General features: G+C 40.0%; 1 protein-coding gene and 1 non-coding gene across 2 annotated transcripts; both read right to left on the bottom strand.

Annotated features, from left to right (window-relative positions):
• Positions 1 to 6540: 6540 nt before the first annotated feature.
• Positions 6541 to 9500, bottom strand: LOC131538666 (uncharacterized). Its single transcript, XM_058772661.1, has 3 exons — positions 8911 to 9500; positions 8107 to 8597; positions 6541 to 7981 (listed from the first exon to the last, which is right to left on the bottom strand). The coding sequence occupies exons 1-3, from the start codon at positions 9004 to 9006 to the stop codon at positions 7495 to 7497; spliced, it is 1074 nt and encodes a 357-aa protein (XP_058628644.1). The 5' UTR covers positions 9007 to 9500; the 3' UTR covers positions 6541 to 7494.
• A 4085-nt stretch (positions 9501 to 13585) lies between these two features.
• trnam-cau (transfer RNA methionine (anticodon CAU)) lies at positions 13586 to 13659 on the bottom strand. The gene has a single exon. It is a non-coding gene; the product is annotated as a tRNA-Met (tRNA).
• Positions 13660 to 17699: the final 4040 nt, after the last annotated feature.

Genomic DNA, 17699 nt, shown 5'->3' with positions numbered 1-17699 from the left:
CATGCTTCCTTCTGCTGACCAGCTTTTTAAAGATGCTGAGTTCATTTTCCAGCAGGATTTGGCACCTGCCCACACTGCCAAAAGCACCAAAAGTTGGTTAAATGACCATGGTGTTGGTGTGCTTGACTGACCAGCAAACTCACCAGACCTGAACCCCATAGAGAATTGTCAAGAGGAAAATGAGAAACAAGAGACCAAAAATTGCAGATGAGCTGAAGGCCACTGTCAAAGAAATCTGGGCTTCCATACCACCTCAGCAGTTCCACAAACTGATCACCTCCATGCCACGCCGAATTGAGGCAGTAATTAAAGCAAAAGGAGCCCCTACCAAGTATTGAGTACATATACAGTAAATAAACTTTCCAGAAGGTCAACAATTCACTACAAATGTTTTTATTTTATTTTATTGGTCTTATGAAGTATTCTAATTTGTTGAGATAGTATATTGGTGGGTTTTTGTTAAATGTGAGCCAAAATCATCACAATTAAAAGAACCAAAGACTTAAACTACTTCAGTCTGTGTGCATTGAATTTATTTAATACACGAGTTTCACAATTTGAGTTGAATTACTGAAATAAATGAACTTTTCCACGACATTCTAATTTATTGAGATGCACCTGTATATCAGGCAAGTATGAGACCAAATTCCAACACCAAAACTCCAGAAACTCATAACCTCGATGCCCAGACGTCTTCAAACTATTTTGAAAAGAAGAGAAGATGCTACACTATGGTAAACATGTCCCCGTCCCAACTATTTTGAGACCTGTAGCAGGAATCAAATTTGAAATGAGCTAATTTTGTGCGCAAAATTTTAACATTTCTGAGTTTAAACATTTGTTATGTTCTGTTGTGAATACAATATTGGCTTATGTGATTTGAAAGTCTTGTAGTTTTCATTTTATTCAAAATTCATTTTATTCCTAATGTAACTGGAAGCCATGTAAGGACCTGAGGACTGGTGTGATATGCTCAGATTTCCTGGTTCTAGTCAGAATCCTGGCAGCAGCGTTCTGTATGAGCTGCAGCTCTCTAATGGTCTTCTTGGGAAGGACGGTGAGAAGACCATTACAATAGTCCACCCTGCTGGTGATAAAGGCATGAACAATTTCTCCAAGTCTTGACTGGAAACAAAACATCTAATTCTTGCAATGTTTTTAAGATGATAGTATGCTGATTTAGTTACTGCTTTGATATGACTATTGAAACTAAGGTCTGACTCCAGAATCACACCAAGATTCTTGACTTGATTTTTAGTTATTTGAGTCCACGTAAGAACTTCATCTTTGAAACTTAAGAACTTCATCTTTGTTTCCAAATGCAATGTTTTCTCCTTGTTTAACAAAATTAACAGTTGGATGTATCAAAACTTTCTTCAATCAATGCATTGGCAGAGGTAGTCAATGGGGCTGTAGTCATGTGTCGAAAAGGCTAGGTAAACCTGAGTATCATCTGCATAGCTGTGATAGACAATTTGGTTCTTTCTCTTTATTTGACTTAGTGGGAGCATATACAGTCTGAACAAGAGTGGTGCGAGAATTGAGCCTTGTGGGATGTGTCATAGACGTCCACTTAGGCTGATGATACATGGTGTAACTTTTTGAGCAATGTTGCTGTCAACGGGAAACCAGGTGAGACACAGGGCCCATGACTGATCTTAAGTATCCTGATAGAAATTTTTTTACCCATTCTCAGTGGGAAAGTGCTGAAACAATGTTGTTAAAAAAAAGTTGGGGGGAGGGGGTTGCTAGTCTCTCAACAGTAGCAAAAAGAGTGCGAGTGTTGTTTAAGTTACTGTTTACAAGGTTTGAGAAGAAGGTCTGTCTAACCGTGCCTAGTTCCACATTGAAAGCATGAAAGCTGTCTTTATAGATGTTATAGTGAATTTCAAGTTTTGAGGAGGAGGGCGAGCTGGGCGCACAGGCTTTGGTGGTTGTGAGGCCCACCATTTTTTAGTTGATATCTGGGAGCAAAAGAGTCGGAGAGTTTGGTCCCAGCATACACCAGTTCCTCCATTTTCTGTGAGAAGCTTAGAAATGGAGATGCTGGAGAGAGCAGAGGGATAATGTGTCTGGTGAGTGGGGCTCTGCCTCTGGTGTTTCCGGTGGCTGAAATATGTTGTCCTGGCTTCCCTGGCTGTTTTCCAGAAAGTCGTCCTTGGGTGCTGAGCCTTGGAGCTGTTCTGATACATCACAGTCTGTCTGTGATTAGCTCTGTTGTCCATGAGTTGTGGTTGTTGTGGCTGCATGGTGTTATCAGTGTCCTTGTGGGATATGTCGACCACATGACGACTCGGAAGCTGATATGAAGTCCTGTTGTCACTCATACTTTGTCCAGATGTGTGTGTATGGCACACACTACTGAAGGATTATGGAGGGAGAAGTAGATATGGTCTTTTAGAACTCTTTCACCAAGTTTGTTTGGGTGGAGGCCATCCAGTTTAAACAGTTATCGATGGCCCCAGAAAACATTGAAGTTAAATATCTTCAGATTAAAAAAAAAAAATTGAATGTAGGCAATATTAGAATGTAAATAAATGGTTTATATTACATTTATTTAAATATGCTTAAAGGGTACATCGGATGCCCATTTTCCACAAGTTGGTATGATTCTTTAGGGTCTTCATAAAAAGTCTATAACATGCATTGGTTAAACTTTCTAAATGGTAGTGTAAAGCAACACCCTTTTTACCTAGTCAAAAACAGGTCTGTTCACAGCGACCCGTTTCGGTGCATGACCCTTTAAATGCTAATGAGCTCTGCTCACCCCGTCCCTCTCTTGCCTGGGGTGATGAGCAGTTCTCTGAGCCTGTTAACTTTAGCCTTATTTGTTGCAGAACTTGCTAACTAGCAGGCCCGCTTCTTGACAGCTATAGAAGGGTGGGCTGACAGATATCCTGGGGGGCATTTGTTTTGAGGTTGGGTGAGATATTGCAAGGGGTAAAATCTAGATATTTATACTGTAGATCATTGGTCTCAAACTCAATTCCTGGAGGGCCACAGCTCTGCACAATTTAGCTCAAATCCTAATCAAACACACCTGATCCAGCTAATCAAGGTCTTCAGGATCACTAGAAACGTCCAAGCAGGTGTGCGTATCTGCAAGTCATCTGTGTCACGTCACCTGTAGCGTTTTTTTCCCCTGTTGGCAAAGGAATGGACTTGCCCTACTCTGCCTCTGATTGGCTTACCTTAATGTTCTTTCCCTCATCCAACCAATCTCACTCCTGAAGCCTAACTTTTAGACGCTGCAGGCAACTATCCATATTTCTAGGTAAAATCCGTAAAATGTGAAGGAACAAGCTAACTGCAAGCAACTTATTTGTGAAGTAATTGGGCTATGTTGGTGGTTAGATTAGCCTGTTTGTAGCTAGCTAAATTAAGTTCGCTGTAGAGCAGGACGGAATGCATTTGTATCTGCTGTAAATTATGGTGTTCCAGTATAAATGATGATTACCGCGTGAGGCTATGTTCATACTTGGCGTCTTTTTCGAAGCTGCCAGTGTCTGTTTTACATTATAATCCTATGGCGTTGAAGCACTTAAGTCCTAAGCGCTTTTTAAAACGCCACCGCCGGCGTCTTTTTCTGCAGCTCAGAGCGTCTTTTCAATTGAAAATAGTTTAACTTTTCTGAAAGAAAAAAAAAAACGCCCTAAGTCAAGTGCCTTTTGACAGCTGACCAATAATAAGCGAGTGGCGAGTTGTTTCCATAACAACAAAATCAACAAGAAAAAAGAAGATAGCTGGTATACAGATCGTACTAGTTTTGGTGCACAAGGAGTTATGAAACCGTGCATCATCCAATCGAAGCTCCTGGACTAAATTGTTGGAAGCACCATACAGTTTCCTTCCCTGTATTCACAAACGTCGTTGTGAACCGACACCCTCCACGTTAACTTCAAAAGCCGACATTTCTGCAGCTCACAGCGCTAGGCTACCATTGCAGCTGTTGTTATAGTAACAAAAGACGCTATTTGTAACCAAAACGCTGCCAGCTTTTTATCTTACTAAAATAGCGCTCTTGTCAACTTTTTCTAGTCAAAAAAGACGCCAAGTATGAACACGACCTGAGGCTGCTTTTTTTCTTTTTTTTGTGTGAGGCTGCTGTTGCAATAGCTATGAAGATTGTAAGTTACGTTATCACTACATTAGTTTGCTACCCTTTGCAAAATGCATTAAAAAATGCAGTCTCGACCTTAACATTTGTCTCAGATATCAGTAAGCTATTACTCTGACATGAAGTCGATTTGAGAACTGTTCGACCTACAAGTAAAGCATACCGTTTAATGTACAGTAATATTAGTATCACTCAGCTCAAGTGGAGGCAGCGCTAAGCCATAGCTAAGTGTCAGCCTGTAACAGCCCGTTTGAAGACGGAGAAACACCTCACGTTTAGCCTGTCAGCTGCTTCAAAAATTTGAGTGCTGAAATGAAGATTTACAGTGGTTTATTTGCCCTGACTAAGTTCATGTAACATCTTAACAACAATCCTTGTTAATTGTAGACCGTAGTTGTCGCTCAAACATCTTTTAATCATATAAAGGTGTTTATCCTTGAATGGTGCACTGCAAAAAATAATTTCCTACTTCTAGTCCAAATATCTAGATATTCTTAAATCAAGAAGAATTTTCTAGACAAGTAAAAATTAGTGTCTTGTTTTCAGGAAAAAAAAAAAAAAAAGTGATAATTCAGTTAGTTTTTCCTTAAAACAAGCAAAATAATCTGCAAATGGGGTAAGAAAAATAATCTTATTTCAAACCGAAAACAAGATTATTTTGACTTATTTTTTTCTGGAACAAAAAAAATATATATATTTGATTTAAGAATTATTAGATATTTGGACTGGAAACAAGGCAAAAATTTAAGAAAAGTATTTTTAGCAGTGTGTAACATTGTCTCCCTATAAAGCACTTTGACTTGCCATTGTGTGTGAAATGTGCTATGTGAATTAACTTGGGGGATTTAGTTTGGTTTGCACCCCTGTAGAGATCTATGATAAGACATGATATGAAGCATGCTGTAAATGTAATCAAACAGTGCTGCAGTGCTGCAGTTTTAAATTTATTTTCAAAGTTCAAATTTATTTCTAAAGCACTGAATAAAACAACAACGTTGACCATAGTGCAGTACAAACAGTAATCAATGAGCAGAAGACAACATTTAAAAAGGGATCATATCCATGTATTTAAATGAGTAATATAAAAGAAACCTTAAAAAACAATCGAAATACATCTTAAGCCCGGTACACACCAAGCCGACGGTCGGCCGTCGGGCAGTTTTTGTTCGTCGGCTGACTTAAGTTTTCTCAGTGTGTTCCTCACCGTCGACTGAAGTTGGTCCTCATCAGCTTTTTTTCAGCCGATTCGACATGTTGAATCGGCGTCGGAGCTCGTCGGTCAGTCGGTCCATCTGATCGTTCTGATTGGCTGTTCACCTGGCGAACCAGTGCACGAGAAAAGGCGCAGAACGGAGGTGCTACTTACCTTTTCTACAGTCTGTCTGAAACTTTATTTTAAATACCATAATATAGTGAGTTGCAGTAGTTTAATCTCGAGACAATAAACGCATGAATAACTTTTTCCAAATCTTACTGGGATAAAAAAAGACTTAATTTTAGAGATCATTCTCAATTTGAAAAAACTCTTTCTGGCGATTTCATTTATCTGCTTGTAAAATTTAAGTGCGCTATTGCAAATCATCCCCAAATTTTTTGTTCCTTTAATTCAGCTACAATTTCATGCTGTGACGTATCGATCTGCTGTTGGTCACGCGGCTTCACGTGATGCGAATTCGCAGGTCAGAGTTCACCAAGCTTGAACTTTGGAATGCAGCAAAATGCAAAACTTTTTGCATGGGCTTGCGTTTCTGGGGTCTCATTTATAAAACTCTTCGTAGATTTCATCCTAAAAGTGTACGTAAGCACAAAAGCCAGAACCTGCGCAAAAATCCCTTTATAAATCCCAGTCAGAGGAAGATTGTGCGTACGTGCATCTCCACCCCGACTCTTCCCCGAAATCGCCATATATGGAGCTTACAACGCCTAGTTGTACTATGCATAACCTCATCTGCATATCATTTCCATGCATATTCCCATCCACGTGACACCGTATTTAACACCATCAAAGGTACAAGACATTAAGGAAATATCAGATACAGACTATAATTCCGTTTGTGCCATAGCCTACATATTAATTTTTATTGCTAAAAATTATCCAGTATCCTTGTTTTATAATAAATATATGAATATATCCATAAAAACAAAACGGTTTAAAATAGTTCTCAGATATATTTTAGTATAGAGTTGATCTCATTCTTTTACACTGGCCATATAGTATTTCAATTGTTTTAAACAATTCAAATTAAATTTATGCAGTTTTGCTGATAAGGTAAACATAAGCTGAACATCTATATTTAGTGCAAACAGATAGGCCTATATTTATTGCAGTGTAAATACAAATTGTCAGACTCTGCGCATTACTGAAAATATTTAAAAAAGGAAATGTGCAAATCTTAACCTTTTCTTTTAGTGGTATCCTTCAAATACAGTGGTATTTTTCATAATGTTTTGGAGATGCCTTTACACGACATCAACACCTCCGTGCAGCTGTGGTTGTACAGTAAGATATTATCATTGGTCCTATTCAAACCGGACAAAGGACCGTTCAACCACCAAATCCAGCAGTGTCCGCCATAATGTCGAAGTAAGTGCACATCATGATCATTGTTCTCGCTAAAAATATTTTCTCATAGCATGAGATCTGCAGTTTAGTTTAAATATGAATTATTGTGCACCTATAGCACTCCTCGCTGTTATTAAAACATAGCATGCCACATGAAAAGTGATCAAGCGCATCCACTATATGTTTACATTAAATTTAGTTTGACTTCTGCGTAATGACTTTGTCATTTCAGTGCTTATCTCCATTAATGAAAGTGGAATATTTAATGTACATGCATATCGAAATGAAAACACAGTTTAAAATCATTTACTTCATTAGTTCGTACAAATGGTCTAGAACAGCGGTTTTTAACCTTTTTTTCAAGTGCGATCCCCTTTCATGAACGACGTTTTGCGACCCCCCCCCCGAATTAATATACAAATTAATATATTTATATATTTTATAACATAAAAACATCATCAGTGTTTCTACTCACTCAACAAATCTAATGTAAACCAATAACTGCACTTCTCTGGCAATATCAGTGCTGTCGTCAAGTTGGAGAGAAAAAAAATGAACTCGATTTAATTTTCATGATTATCTGCTCTTTTCACATCCATTACCATTCACCCAATACAATTGTTCACCGTATCATTTGACACTGGAATCAATGCTAATTGATCAGCAGCTCTTTGTCCACACATAACAGAAACAGCCTCTTTAGCGCAGGGTAGAAAAAAAAGTCTCACCTGAATTGCGTGGTTTCCCAGTTTTGGCAATCCCAGTGAGAGATAATGAACGAAGCACGACGAACGATTTACGCCAAGTTTATTTTTTATAAATCTGGATATCTGGTGGAAAATCGCTTACGCATATTTATATGCCCATTTTGTGCATACACAACATTTATAAATGAGACCCTTGGTCCGACGCATTCGCATACATATGAATGGAAGTCAATGGAGCGTAAAGTGCAGTTTGACCGCCCCTTAACCTTTTTAGTAGAATCCATCTTCAAGACAGAGCCATAGGTGGATGTTATCCTTGCATGGATTTCATCCAGCCTTGTCAGAATGTCTTTGCTGTAAACGGTGAGCAGCCACTTGCAGCTTGACACCACTGTAGGCTCTGGGGGCTCCTGGAATTTTACCGGCATCACCCCGGGTTGATTGAGGAAGTCAACACATTGGGTGGTGTACCGGGCCAGACGATGGAGCCACTGCTCGCTGTGGTTTTCACGCAGCTGCTTGATCACCCGCGTGGGGCTGTTGCCTAAGCCACGCTCACGCAGGAGCCGGATGACCCGCATATCACAGGCATACCTTAGAAAAAAAACAAAATCCACACATTCATATATTTTAGTTATTTGATTTGTGAAGTATTTGCATATATATATATATATATATGTGATGAAGGGCTAACAACTGGATGAGGAATGAAAGTGTACTTCCGTGTGAGGATGACCTGAAACTCAGAGCGATGGCCCAGATCTAGCTGTTGCAGGACAGTATGACTCCAGGACACATGCGAGGCTCTACACTTGGTACAGATGAGGGTTTCTCTGACCATGTTATATGTTCTGTCAATGTCTAGAACCTGCCGTGCCCTTTTGTGCAGACCACCTCCTGTCAGCTGATGTTGTCCGCAGGCAGGATTGGGACAGAGAATCTTGACCCTCCACAGCTTGTACGGCATCCACAGCAGAAGATAATGACAAAAGAATCTGTCTGGAGCTGGAGCCTGATTGTAGATAAGTGCTGGCTGTGGTGGGTAATACCAGAGCTGGAGGTTATCACGAAGCTCTGGCTTTCCCTTGGATCCCATTTTGAAAAGCCTTTTGCCAATCCACTTGTGATCCTCTGGTGGCAAGGTCTCCGACCACAAACGAGGAAGTGAAACTACAGATGGAGCTTGCAATAATGACCCAGAAGGAGCTGTCTGTTAAGGAAAAAAAGACAAAACATTTAGTCAAGGAAAGTAATTCATTTAATAAGCATTTTACTTCTTTCACATAAAATTATCATTGCAATTATAGTTTTCACTTGAATACCTTTGGTATTACAATGATTAGTTTGACAATGAAACTGATAACTTTATATTATCCACTGCTGTCATCTAAAAAAAGGAACGAAAAAAACAAATATTCTGAAATCCTGTTTAATATATAAAATTTTCTGTAATTTTACAAACGACGGGTGGCGACAGCTGATTTACTTACATTTTTAGACCAACAGAATATGAAATTACTTACTGAGACAATACTGCATGGCTGCGCAGGACTGGACACATCTACAGTGGCTCTGGGGACAGGGGCTGGAACTTGAGGATCTGGTGTCTGTACAATCATGAAGTGAAATATAACAGATTTTGTAAATATAACATTACAATAACTTTAACCCATCCTAGATGAAATCATACACTACAGTTTAAAGGTTTGGGGTCCAAATGTTTATAAAAGAAACCTATTCTGCTCACCAAGGTTGCATATGATCACAAATACAGTAAAAACTAAATATATATATTGTTACATTGTGAAACATTACTACAATTTAAAATTGTGAAATGTAATTTATTTCTATGGTGGCAAGAACACATTTTCAGCATCATTACTCCAGTCTTCAGTGTTACATGATCCTTCAGAAATCATTCTCTTGAACATAAACATTTATTACTATTAGTTGAAAATGTGAAAATGGCTGATGCTTAATAAAACTGCATTACAGAGGTGTTTTCAGAATTAACAGCATTTATTCGAAATAGAAATCCTTTGTAACATTATGTATTGAATAGAAATCTTTTGTAACATTAAATGTCTTTACTGAGATTTTTGACCAATTTAATGCCTCCTTGTCCAATAAAACTATCTATTTCTTAAAAAAAAAAAAAACTTTTGAATGATAGTTTGTATGAAATTATTTATTCTATATAATACTGCTTTTTCCTTCATTAAAATATGGTCTTCTGGTATTAAAAAATATTTTTAAAAGTTTAATCATTTAGATAGAATGGAACATGGAACGTGACTTCATAAAATACAATGTAGATTATGCTAGTACTTACAGAGACAGTGGTGCTTGGTACTGAGGCACTAGACACTGCTGCGCTGGGCTGGTCTTCAACCGAGAAGGTCTCCTGGCCACACTAAGATTTGGCTTTGCTGCAGCAATGTGAGAGCCAGTAAATCTTGATTTGGTAAACTAAAAAGGGGCATTTCAGTGAGAAGACAGAATGTGTTATAATAGCATTTATTACTATTTATATTAATATTACTATTTTAAGTAAAAGCAGCCTTCACTTATTTCAGAACGGAAAAGTAGTCCATAAGCGGAATGATTTATTAGCAGTACTGACTTAGGTTACTCTTGAAATAGCTACAAAGTATTTGCATGATGGAATAATTATTAACATGTGTACAATTAATAATAGCCAGTGTGTATGTGGAATGTTACCTGAAATAGAGAATGATAAAGAGAAAATGTAGCTTTAACACATGAGAAGTATAGAAAAAGATGCCATGAGGGACATGAGTCTAGCTCAGTGACCTTCAACCCAGGCAGAGCTCAGTTAGAGAGGAAGAGGACAATCCAAGAGTAGAGCCCAGAGATGAAAGAGAGAAAGCACACAGGTTACATTCTTCTTTTATCCTTGACCATGTGACTTACACCTAGGGTTGCAAAATTCCGGGAATTTTCAAGACTGGAAACTTTCCATGGGAATTAACAGGAATATATGGGAATTAATGGGAATAAACTGGAAATTTGCTAAATTGCAGGAACTGGGAACTTAAATGTAGTTGAGAACAAAAACTTGCAGCATAATCTTGGTTAAAACAACCAGATTTAATGCAATTTCATTTTAATTTCTACTCTACACATTGCTCAATCGCACACAGCACACTGCTTACTGCGGGGCTATCGAGGCCACGCCCCCTACATGCACTGTGCTTATCTACCATTACATGCACAGATCATTTCTTAAATCCTGCACACAAAATATCAAAATGTCCATCTTGGTAAGTATTAATATGCTTAATATATATTTTTATTATTATTATTATTATTATTATTATTACCTGTGATTCTTTTTTCAGGATTCTTTGATGAATAAAGAGTTTAAAAAAAAATAAATAAATAACATTTATTTAAAATAGAAGTCCTTTTTTAACAATACACTACCATTCAAAAGTTTCTTTTCTCTTTTTAAAATAAATTAATACTTTTATTCAACAAGGATGTGTTAAATTAATTTTAAAAAAGTAGTAGCAAAGACTTATATTGTTAGAAAATATTTCTATTTTGATAAACTGTTCATGAGTTTTTATTCATCAATAAATCCTGAAAAAAGTATCACAGATTCCCTACCAAAAATGTCATTTTTAAAATTTGTATTAGTTTGCATGCAAGTGAGCCTATGATCAAAAAAATATATAATTCTGTTTGAATATGATACAGTTTTATATATTTCCAATTAATTCCCATAAATTCCCTTAAATTTCCAATTAATTCCCATAAATTCCCAAAAATTCCCGTAAATTCCCATAAATTCCTGGTAAGTTTCAAATTTGGAATATTTCCAAAGTTCCCCAGACGAAGTTCCCATGGAAAGTTTCCAGAAAACTTCCGGAAATTTACCGGAAATTTTCCACCCCTATGCAATCCTACTTACACCAAATCTGAGATATTCAAACCGACAAATCAGCAGACAACAGCTGCCCCCACTGTACAAGAGGTGTGACAATTAGCAGGTTTCAGCCAGCCTCATAGTTTTCTTGCTTTTTCTTTTTTTCTTCTTACTTTCTGTACTTCCTCAAATTTGAACTGAACTTATACTTCACTGCATTTAAAAAAAAATTAATTGTAATTCTTACCATTGACAATTGTGGTGCAACTCTTGTTGCCACAGGTGCAGTAGGCTGGGGCTGGGGCTGGGGATGGTGCTGGGGCTCAGGCTGACTCTGCTCCATAACCTCCTTTGCTGTTCCAGGAGCAGCAGGTTGTTCCACCACCCTTTGTGCTGGTCCAGTAGAGGCAGTGGGCTGCTTAAGACAACCAAAAAAATACATATAACAATTCAGAAAGAACCATTTCAGTAAATAATACTAACAAAAAATACTTGCTTCCATGTTACCTTTGGAGTGTGAAAACCACAGATGCATTTCAGCACACCTCCAAGCAAGGTTGTCTGGCCACGAGACTGCATCGGACATTTCTCAATCTGTAAGCATTATAACAAATGTAATGCACAAAACAAGTGAGTCCCTTAACAGAGCATTAAATTCATATATTAATTCATTAATTGATTAATTTCTAGGACACGAGTCACTATTTATCTTATATATAATGTTACAGCTGGCATCTCTCTTTAAAGGAGAGACAAACAAGAGAGGAACATTTCACACCTTCAAACCACCCATCCCTTCCCCCACCTTCTCAAATCTCTGAATCTCCCAGTACACACAAAGCTTTAATGTAGCTTTTCATTAACAGTATGACATAAATCTCAAAATACCTGCAACATTATCTACATAAATGTCTATAAACAATTATGACACCTGGTTTACATTGGTGTAAGCCATAACATAACACAACCATCACATTACATTGTCCTAATGAATGGGATCAGGTACATGTTTGTACTGAAGCCTAATCTGTTGTTCTGTTATGCAAATACATTAAACAAAGATACTAATAATGTTCGATTACGCAAGTCAACAAACACGTCATGCAAAGGTAACAAACACTCACTCACCCTTTGATAAATCTCGAACCACTTCTTTTGTCGAGGAGCTGGCCTGTTACCCTCATTTGATGGCCAAATTCCTGTGCTGGCAAACTTTTTAAGACGCGAAATCCATTCAGCGTCCGACATCGCTTTATGCAATTTTTTTTGTTTGCCAGACATTTTTTCTTGAGTTCGATGAAACAGTTTTGAAAGAATAATTAAAAACGAATAAATAAAAAAATAAATAAAATAAATTAAACATGTAACGTTAGAAATTAGATTATCATTTCTTACCTGTCGTAATCCGTAATGCCGCTGTATTTGATTATAAAACGAAGTTTCTCTGTCATCCGTAAAATGATGCTGAGCTCCGCGGCAATGACGCTCGTCAAGGTCATGAACTTCAGTACTGAACTTTTTTGACCTTTTTTGACCTCTGACATTATTTCGTACACCTTCGGCGCGGTTCGGCAATTTGATTGACACCTGACTAGAAGCGCTGACCCCTCCACCTAGCGGTGATATGCAGATACGTGCCGTCGACATCCCTCTGTACTCTGATTGGTCAAATGTCACGAATGTTAAGAAAATGTTAAGAATCGCGCTTTTTGATTGGCTGGAAATGTTATAGCACTTCGACGCGATTGGCCCAAATGTCATAGCGCTTCGACGCGATTGGCTGTGCAGTTCGACATTGCTCGACATTTCTGAAATATTGTCGGACTATCCTGCGGCAGCTGGCGCTCAGGTCGCAGTCTCTCCTGGAGGCGTGGGTTCCAATCCCACTTCTGACAGACCTGTCCTTTGGCTGCGGGCTACAGTCTTCAGCCCTCTCGCACGTTGCCCCAGCAGGGCAGTAAGTTTGGCAAGTCTTTTCGTGAACATTAAGGTTGTTCACATTAAGCATGATATTAATCTTACAAGGACACCGCCACATGTTGCATGAATGTGAGAGGGATGCTATCACTGCATTCGTTCAGCGTTAGCCCAGCATGAACACTGAATTTCGATTACATTGTATATCAAAGGGTGGCATAGGACTGAATGCAATGTCGCTGGACGGGGTTCAGGGAATTCACCTGGAACCTCACAGTTTCTCACAAAATGTCATGTCTTCAGCCCTCCAGAGAAGCTTTGCACATGGAAGGGTACAGAGAAAACCGTTCTTACGTCTAAGCGCTCTCAGGTATCAAAAAGAACCACTCTGCCCCGTGTGAGGCTCGAACTCACGACCTTCAGATTATGAGACTGACGCGCTGCCTAACTGCGCCAACGAGGCCGGTGGGTTGACAGGGCAGAACAGCGAATCACTAGCTTTCAGGTCTTTGCCTTTAGGTGTAGTTCCAACGGGTCAGCTCCAGCTTAGAGCAGATGTCAGGATGGCCGAGTGGTCTAAGGCGCTGCACTCAAGCTGGGGAACAATCGTCCGTCAAAGGTGGGGAAGAAGGGAAGAAGAGGAGGAAGGAAGGGGAAGAAGAGAAAAGAAGAAAAGAGAGGGTGAAATTTGACGTTCAAAGACAGTTCTTCCTTAGCATATGCGCAGTGAAAGCTGGGGAACAATCGTCAGTCAAAGGTGGGGAAGAAGAGGAGGAAGGAAGGGGAAGAAGAGAAAAGAAAAAAGAAGAAAAGAGAGGGTGAAATTTGACGTTCAAAGACAGTTATTCCTTAGCATACGCGCAGTGATACATTTTCCGGTTTCTTCGTGCGGGAAAATCGCGCATTTATATTACACTGTTTCCTATTGCAGGTGCTCACCAAGACCGGGGTTCGAATCCAGCTAACGACAACTTTTTGTAATATTGTTAATTTCATTAAATAAAAGATGTTTCAAGGTTAATAAAATGTACATATGTACTTTCTTTGATATTCTTTCATGAAAATTAAAGTATACCCTTGGAAATGTGTTTTTGTTGTTATTATTAGTTATTTAGTAGTTGTTGTAGTCAAGTCAAGTCAAGTTGAGCTTTATTGTCATTCCGCTACATGCGGGGCATACAGTGGAACGAAATGTCGTGCCTCACAGGACCACGGTGCTACATAAATACAGGCATACAACAATGGAGTAAGACAATATAAACCTATACACAACTATCCTACTGATAGATTTTGACTATAAATATACTATCTATAAAAAAGTACCTATACAAACTATACAAACTATACGAATGCTTCAGATAAATACTGTACATGTGCAAGGAGAAACATTGAGTTCAAGCAGCTGGCTGGGGAACAGTGCAGGATGATTTGTAGTGCATGAGCATGTAAACATACATATATTACTGAGTTCTTTTTGTGGGATTTGTGTACACACAGCAGTGAGTGTGAAAAGTGACTAGTGCGCATAGAGGAGGAGAGTGAGGAAGGAAGTGTAGGCGCTGTTGTGCCTTCTTGGAGAGTGACATGGTGTTGGTGGACCAGGTGAGATCCTCTGTGATGTGCACCCCCAGGAATTTAGTGCTGCTGACTCTCTCCACAGTCGAGCTGTCGATGGTCAGTGGGGGGTGATCAGCGGGGTTTCTCCTGAAGTCCATCACAACCTCCTTTGTCTTACTCACATTGAGGGACAGGTTGTTAGTGCCACACCATTCAGCCAGCTGTGCCACTTCCTCTCTGTAGTGCGTTTCATCGTTGTTGCTGATGAGACCTACCACTGTTGTGTCGTCAGCAAACTTGATGATGTGGTTGGAGCTGGACTTGGCAGTGCAGTCGTGGGTCAGCAGCGTGAAGAGCAGCGGGCTGAGCACACAGCCTTGTGGGGCACCTGTGTTCAGTGTGGTAGTGCTCGAGGTGTTGTGGCCGACACGGACTGACTGAGGTCTTCCGGTTAGAAAGTCCAGGATCCAATTGCAGAGGGAATTGTTAAGGCCCAGCAGGTTGAGTTTATTTATCAGCTGTTGTGGGATTATTGTGTTGAATGCTGAGCTGAAGTCAATGGACAGCATTCTAACGTAGGAGTCTTTATTTTCTAGGTGGGTAAGAGCCAGGTGGAGAGTGGAGGAAATTGCATCGTCCGTAGAGCGGTTCAGACGGTATGCAAACTGGAGCGGATCGAGTGTGTTGGGGAGGCTGGTTTTGATGTTGTGCATGACTAACCTCTCAAAGCACTTCATTATGATTGGAGTCAGTGCTATGGGACGGTAGTCATTTAGACAGGACACAGGTGATTTCTTTGGTACCGGTATGATTGTTGTGGATTTGAGACATGTGGGGACGACTGCCTGGCTCAGCAAGGTGTTGAAGATATCTGTTAGGACATCTGTCAGCTGTGCAGCACAGTCTTTCAGTACACGGCCAGGTATGTTGTCGGGACCCGCAGCCTTGCGTGGGTTGATCCTAGATAGGGTCTTCCTTACGTCGGCTGGAGACAGACAGAGCGCCTGGTCGTTGGGAGGTGTGGGCAGTTTTTGTGCAGGTGTGTCATTCTGCATTTCAAACCGTGAGTAAAAGTGGTTGAGTGTATCTGGGAGGGATGTGTTATCATCACAGGCCTGTGGCGGGGGCTTGTAGTCTGTGATGGTCTGAATAGCTTGCCACAGGCTCCGTGTGTCACTGCTGTCTGTGAAGTGATTGTTGATTTTTTGAGCATATGACCGTTTTGCATTTTTGATGCTGCGGGACAGATTGGCTCTTGCTGTTTTGAGGGCTGCTTTATCTCCTGATCTGAATGCTTCATCTCTGGTCTTTAGCAGCCCACGAACCTCTGCTGTCATCCATGGCTTCTGGTTGTCGCGTGTGGTAATGGTCTTGGTGACTGTCACATCATCAGTGCACTTTTGGATGTAAGCAGTCACTGTTTCAGTGTACTCCTGCAGGTCTGTGTGGTTGTTGTAGGTGGCCGCCTCTTTGAACATGTTCCAGTCTGTGTCCTGGAAGCAGTCCTGCAGTGCTGAGGTGGCATTGTTTGGCCATACCTTGATCTGTTTGTGAACCGGTTTGGCCAGTTTCAGAAGTGGTCTGTATGCTGGGATTAGCATAACAGAGATGTGGTCCAGTACCCGAGGTGGGGCGGGGTTCAGCTTTGTATGCGCTCTTAACTGTTGTGTAAACAAAGTCCAGTGTGTTATTTCCTTGTTGCAAAGTTCACATGTTGGTAGAACTTTGGCAAAACTGTCTTTAGGTTTGCGTGGTTGAAGTCACCGGCTATGATGAAAAAGCCGTCGGGGTTATTTGTTTGTTGTTCGCTGATGGCGCTGTACAGCTCATGACGCGTCCTTTGCGTTTGCGCACGGTGGGATGTATACCGCGACAATAACAATGGCCGTGAACTCCGCGGCAGATAGAACGGTCTACACTTCACAAACATAAACTCCACCAGCGATGAACAGTGTTTTGTCACTACCCCAGCATTGTTACACCATTCTTTGTTGACGTATACACACAAGCCACCGCCGCGAGTCTTACCAGACAGTGATGAATCTCTGTCCGCGCGGTAGCAAGTTAGTCCGTGCAGCTGAATGGCGGAGTCCGGGATGTTGTCGTTCAGCCATGTTTCAGTGAAAACAAACACACAACAATCCCTTGTCTCATGCTGTGTAGATCGACTGAGTTGAATTAAGTCCAGTTTGTTTTCCAGAGAGCGAACGTTTGAGAGCATGAGTGTTGGAAGAGCCGGTCTTGTGGGGTATTCCTCAGCCTAGCTCAGATACCTCCGCGCTTACGGCGCTTCCGTCCTCTCACACCGCTTGACGCCGCCTTGTGCGGGTAGCGACAGTAGGCGAGGCCGCGGTCTCGAGGTCCGGCTTCAGCAGTAAACAGAGGCCTCGTAGCTTCTCAGTAGCCGCCGGCGAGTTGGTCTTTGTATGCGTTGCCGATATCCAAAAGTCTTTGGCGAACATATATGAGTTTAGAGTGATTTCCTTATGAACTAGCGGTAAATTTACACTATTTGGAGACGAACAGACGACATTAAAAGACAAAAAAGCACCGTCTTTGGGACCTGGAGCAGCCGCTGCGTCTGATCGCGCCGCCATCTTGGATCCATTGATATTTATTCTGATTAAGCTTTTTTTTTTTTTTAGGTTACATTCATTCAAGACACAAATCTGTTATTTCTAATGAAAAAGATGCAAAATAGTAATTAATATGCTGACAAATGTCTGTGACAATGACAAAATGTACAAATTATATTTTTATAGACATGTTCTATTGTTGCAGTGTACTGATGAAATATTGTAACAAAAGTAAAAATCAAAAAGCAATAATTCGCCAATTTGTTTTTATTTTACAATTATGCTAACAGAACAGTAATGAACATTAAGTAAGTTTTCAAACAACAGTAAATTAAAAGGTAAATAAAACGGTAAATATCAAGTTTTCAAA

Source organism: Onychostoma macrolepis, chromosome 04 (genome assembly GCF_012432095.1).
Source record: "Onychostoma macrolepis isolate SWU-2019 chromosome 04, ASM1243209v1, whole genome shotgun sequence".
In the NCBI taxonomy this organism is placed as follows: domain Eukaryota; kingdom Metazoa; phylum Chordata; class Actinopteri; order Cypriniformes; family Cyprinidae; genus Onychostoma; species Onychostoma macrolepis.
The sequence above is the reverse complement of the archived record's forward strand: the minus strand, read 5'-3'. Positions and strand labels throughout refer to the sequence as shown.